Here is a 6,000-nt window from a genome sequence, read left to right on the forward strand (position 1 = left end):
CGATTCGTCCCTTCAAAAGTGACAGTTACACAGTATTGTTAACCCATCTTAACCAGTGGAGAAATAACCGGAAATGCCAAGCAAATGCTACCCCGACGTAATGATTTATTGTTTAATATTCACACTCGATTATGCCAATTTTCTTGTTTCCCCAGCTGGTCGACACCTCTTTTAGCAGAAACAATGGCTACATTAATGTATTAAATCGATGTTAATCCATGCGTGTGGATCATAGGTGTGGATGCGGAATTAATGGACGTGACGTTGTGCGATTGAGTTGCCAGGCAACAGCTTCGGTTCATGTTAATTTACAAACTCTTCAACTACAACCGTAGTTATATTTAAAAACATGTTAGAAGGCCTCACAAAATACTTTAATGCAAATTAAAATGTAAATGTGAAGGAATGTGTGTATAACAAAATACATCGGTGATAAACGAAACCGGAAACAGACGTAGGCAAGATCCTCAGCTCGATGATTGGATGGTTTAGCCGCAATGCATGCTGGGATTTGGTGTTTATGTGATGTGAAATCTGAAAAACGTTTTTTTTAAATAAAATAATACTTTATTCCGAGTGTGCTTGCTTTTCTCTTTGAAAGTCATCACATAATGGCATTGTAATACACGGTTAAACAAAGCTGTAGTTACTGGCTAACTTTGACAACTTGACAGTCTTGATACAGTGTAAAGCATTTTAATGATGTACTATCACGTGAATGATGTCCAATTGACCTTTCGCAAAGCCACGCCCCTAAATGCCCGTTGTCCAATCATATTCGATCACGTGCGCGGCTCCCTGTGGAAGTCCGACAAGCTTAGCGTTCAAATTCATTGCGGAACTGGTGAAGCGTTGTGCTTATGGTCTTTGCAAATCGTATAGCAGAAATCCCATAAGCTTAGAGGGGGGGGTGATATTTTACCCGTTTCCTAAACCCAAAACCTGAGAGGAGAGATGCCGCCAGTGGATAAAGAAATGCGGCAGGCCCCATGCCCAGCTGAATATGGCGAATATCAACAAACACAAATACGTTTGCTCCAAGGTAAATACGTGCTAACGTAGCTAGCTAGCTAGCAAAGATTACATTCACAAATTAACTAACTAATTTAATTAAGTAATTTCACTAACTATATTTAGCTAAAGTCACACGACTACAGCTGTAAGCTGTGTGCTTCTAGGTCGTTTTGACCATGTATATCACTTGATGCATAATAATGTCTGAACAGCTGAGCTCCGTTAGTCTACCTGTGGTCAAAGTACAAACAAGAAATCCAACAGGCAATCATTCATTTATATTTTGCTTTAATCTTTGTAGCATTTTGTTAATGGAAAGCCTACTGCTGACTTCCCTAATCCTGCTGCACAAGTGGGCACCCCGACCCCCACAAAAGAACAACAAGGTGGATGCAGAAAGCCACCAAGGAAACGGTAGTTAACTTTAGACAAACTACAACATTTAATGCCTCTTGTGATTGTATTGTTTTATTCCAAAATAACACAAATTATGGTTGTACAGACTCATCAAAACGTTGCAAGAGGCATCCACCTCCAGCACCATTGAAACCCCGGAAGAGACTCTGTGTGTGATTTTCAATGGTGAGTAATGAACCATAGCTTTTTTTCCACATTTCAAGTTCAAGTTTCAAGTTGTTATATACATATATACAATACAGAGTGAATGAGATTCAAGAGGTTTATTTGTCCCATACATACCAACTAAATTCCAAACAAAATGACAAAGCAAGTCATTGTAACAAAACAAGTAGCCGAGAACTGTACTGTATAGTTAAGGTGCAAATAGGTATGAATGTAGTGCAAATCTCTTTAATAATAGATATAAAGTGTCTAAAGTGAGTGATAAGGTGAGTGTTTGTTTAAAGTGAGTGTGTACATGTGGATGTGTGTGCAGTGAGTGTAGATGATGGGTTATTATTACATAGTGTCATTTACATTTTACACTGGATTGTAAAAATCAAAGTAAAAAGCATCAAGCTTGCTCTTCATCTGCTCCCATTTTGCTACATTAAAGTATATTCTTTGTAGGTGGTAGTCTTCTGCACAGTGAACATAGAAATCACACCATGACATACCAGTGAGCCCGAGCTGCCCTGTAATCTGGTAGTGATAATCGTGACACTCTTTTAGCTTGTAGCTGCCATCTGCCTGCTTTAAGAGGTAAGCACACTCAGTGAAGCTTTCCTTGGATGGACACTTAATTTCTAAAAGCCCATAGCTTGGACTTTCACTCTCTCCTATTTCTAAGACCTTACGGTCAGGTGATGTACCGAGGTGTGGTGCCTGCGGATTCACAACAAAACCACATGGATACACTTGGTTTCCTGTTAGCTTTGTGTATTGTGTTGCTGCTATGGGCTCTAGTTCTGTACCCCTTTTCATGGCCTTGGTTTGTACTGATCCTTTATCCTTGAGGCTTACAGCAAGTGTGTCATGGTCTGCTCTCCTGGAGCAGATTCTTTTAAAGGTGCTTGATGTTAAGCGATTAGATCTTGCATTAAACCACAGGTTGTTTGTGTTTTGTTGTCTGGTGTCACATTCTAGGGCTATAGATTCGGGTAGAGAAATGGTCACTCTGTTGTAACTACGCGTGCCATTTTCATCCAGGACTGTGCATAAACTTGTCGGTTGGGATGGTAGAGGAAAGCTGGGGAAGTCATCTGGTTGACAGACAGGCGGCGCTTCAGCATCAGCAGAAGGGGCTCCCTTGTTTAATAGGGGAAGCTGTAAAAAAGAAAAGGTGGGATCAAAATGCTATCATTAACATGTAAATATGTGTCTTTCCAGAGACTGTGGAAGCACCCCTCCTTTCTGAACAAGGTCAACTGGAAGGGGGACCAGAAGAGGAGCAGTCCACAGAAAAAGAGAAGAAATTAGAATTAGAAAATGGTAACCTGAAAGAGATGCTGGCTTTAAAGGAAACATAGGTAGAAAGGCTGAAAGCAGACATTGGCACACTTAGAAAAGGAACTCTCACACCCGAACTCCTCCAAATCAGTGCCATCCCCCAAATGTTTGCATATAGTACTGGGTTCACATATGAACGATTCAACCATCTGTGCACAATATTTGGCATTCCAAATGATCAATGTGCCACTCAAATAAATGTCCCCTTAAAATACCAGCGGAATGATTGGCAAGTTGTTGAGATGCCCCTGCGTAGCCAGCTGTTATTTGTTTTAATTAAACTACGCAACAATGAAGACTTGAAAAACCTTGCCTTTAGATTCAGCATAACCGTGCAAAGTGCAAGAAATCTTTTCAACTCCTGGATTCATTATATGTTCGACGTATTGGGTGCAATACCAATTTGGCCTCACAGAGATGTCATTATGGAAAATATGCCAGACACCTACAAAACGGATTATCCATCAACATTTGCAATATTGGATTGCACTGAACTAAAAATGGAACGGCCTACCTCACTGGTGTTGCAAAGTCAGAGCTATTCGAGTTACAAAAGCACAAACACTCTGAAATCGTTAGTTGCCTGTGACCCCCGTGGTGCTGTGATCTTCTCTTCTGCACTTTTCACAGGCTCTATGTCTGACAAGGAGATAGTCAGAGAGAGTGGTCTCATCCCACTACTGGAGAAACAGATAGAAATTGGCTATCTGCAAAGAGGTGATGGCCTAATGGCCGATAAGGGCTTTTCGATAGAGGATGATATCAAGTCTGTCGGACTGCAGTTAAACCTGCCACCCTTTGCGAGGTCTAAGAGGCAAATGCCATCTGAAGATGTGCTCACAACTAAGCACATCGCAAAGCACTGTGTTCATGTTGAAAGGGCCATCGCTAAGATAAAGAAAATTCAAAATGGTGTCAGACCGAATTCCCAATACTAGGTTGGGGAATATAAGTCAGATCTGGTATGTGGTGGGCGTGCTCTCAAAATTCCAGCCACACATTCTCAAACAGTGAGGGCACCAGACTCTATAAATCCTTGTGTATCTTCCTGTACATTTTACTGTATATTTTAGAATGTATGTACATCAAAGTGACTAGTAACTGCAGGGTTCAGATAAATGTAATGGGTTAAAAAGTGCAATATTTCCTTTGAAATGTAGTGCAAGTAAGTTCTCTAAAAATGGAAATACTCAAGTAAAGTACAACATTGAATCTATTGAACAAAGCTACAGATAGATGTTATCAAATGTTTGGCTTGGTGACATTTGTGTTTAGTGGGACATGTTTAATATGACAGTCCTTAATATGCTGTAAGTGTAATCCAGTTTTTTTTTTATAGTACTTCTATTCTGTATTTAATTTGTTTACTACCAAAATGTAATAAAGTACTTCTATTCTGTATTCACCTAATTTCAAACTGTCTAATTTGCATCATCAATATAACCAATAGGGCATACAGACCCTCACACTTATTTACACTGTTGATTTCTCTCATATTGTTAGATTCAAATGCCTATATTTATATATTTCTACTATTACCCTCTTACTAGTTAAGCTGTAGTACTTTAATTACTTTTATTAATTTGTATATTTGTACCCAGTTTAACCACCTGTACATTGTATTTATATACAATGTACAGGTGGTTAAACTACAAATTAATAGTGTAGTGTTAATCAGATGTATGTGTACAGAGCTGTATTATATAGGGGGGGTCTTATCATATTCCATAATTATATACGTTTATCACCTGGTGGCTTAGGCCAGGTGTGTCTTCTGCTGCAAGGTAGCTTATAGGCGCATCTGTCATCTCTTTCATGAGCTTGTATGTATTTGTTCCTAGTGTTTGCCTAGACACAGAAATAGCATTATTAGCAAGAGCATGACTGATGGTAAATATGGTAAGTATACACACTACACAGAATGGAATAACTTACTTGTTGTGGGTATAGTTGGATGTTATAAGCTTCCGCTTACAGTTGACTTTGGCCTTGGCTACCACCACATTGAAAATAGCTTGGCCAGTTATTTTTTTCCCTCTGGCTTTGTGCCATTGTTGAGGTTGGCTTGTGGAGGAGATCTGTTCTGTTTTTGCACGCCAAATGTCCAGTGTGTGCATCAAGCCCACAGTATGTGAACAGTAACCTGGCATACTGTAAATTATTTTAAAAGATCAGCTTGGTGGCATGTCTATTTCATGTTTCACTCGACTCATTTATTGTACAGCTCCACTTGCAAACATTAGCTAGCTTGATCGGATGATCAACATCGACGTTAACGTTAGCCCTAAAAAATAACTAGATGTACGATTTCAATAGCAATGACAACTCGATATTACAAAAGCAGAACATACCCAGCAGTACACGAACAAGCCTGGTCCACAATATTGTGCTCGTCGAATTTGACATACAGCTCATGTGGTTTTTCACTCTTGCACTGCGACCTGTATGCAAGTGCCTCTATTGATGTTGTGTCTCCCTCTTTTCTAATGTTTATACTGTGGATATAACCCTCCATAGCGTATTGTAGCCCCTTTTGTCGGGACCTGGAGGATATTGCTGCGTTATTGCTCCAAAATGAGTCTGTTAAGGCGACTCCGACGTTACGGAGACCCTCCATTATGGCTTTGTTTAACGCAGGGGTGGGGAACCTTTTTCCTCTCAAGGGCCATTTCAATTTTGACAACATCCTTCGAGGGCCGTACAAATTATTGAACTCAACGTCGGCTTAAAAAACTCAAATCACAGCCCATTCATTTCGCGTTCCTTTCATGCTGTGCAAAGAAAAAGCAACCTCTTAATCCAGATATTTGACCATGACCCGCGCATTCATGCACCGTGGCCTGACCACCAAAACAGAAAGATATGGACAAAAGATGTGTGCAAATGTATTTAGTTCCATATCCATGTGGACATGATTTAAGTGGGGGGGGGGGGGGGGGCGGATCTAACCTCATATCGGGGGGTTTGGGGGCATGCACCACCAGGAAGATTTTTTTTAAATGTTGAAGTTAAAAGCATCAATCTGGTGCACTTTGAGAGCAACATGAAGAGATCTATGGATACATCTCTCAACACCCA

The 6,000-nt window shown here is 40.1% G+C and overlaps 1 protein-coding gene across 1 annotated transcript; it reads right to left on the reverse strand.

Moving 5' to 3' along the window:
- Positions 1-1,537: 1,537 nt before the first annotated feature.
- On the reverse strand, positions 1,538-5,755 carry LOC307019805 (uncharacterized protein). Its single transcript, XM_079650913.1, has 3 exons — positions 4,858-5,755; positions 4,671-4,770; positions 1,538-2,739 (listed from the first exon to the last, which is right to left on the reverse strand). The coding sequence occupies exons 1-3, from the start codon at positions 5,070-5,072 to the stop codon at positions 1,954-1,956; spliced, it is 1,101 nt and encodes a 366-aa protein (XP_079507039.1). The 5' UTR covers positions 5,073-5,755; the 3' UTR covers positions 1,538-1,953.
- Between the last annotated feature and the right edge of the window lie 245 nt (positions 5,756-6,000).

The sequence above is a fragment of the Notothenia rossii genome (assembly GCF_949606895.1).
Source record: "Notothenia rossii genome assembly, chromosome: 9".
Taxonomy (NCBI): domain Eukaryota; kingdom Metazoa; phylum Chordata; class Actinopteri; order Perciformes; family Nototheniidae; genus Notothenia; species Notothenia rossii.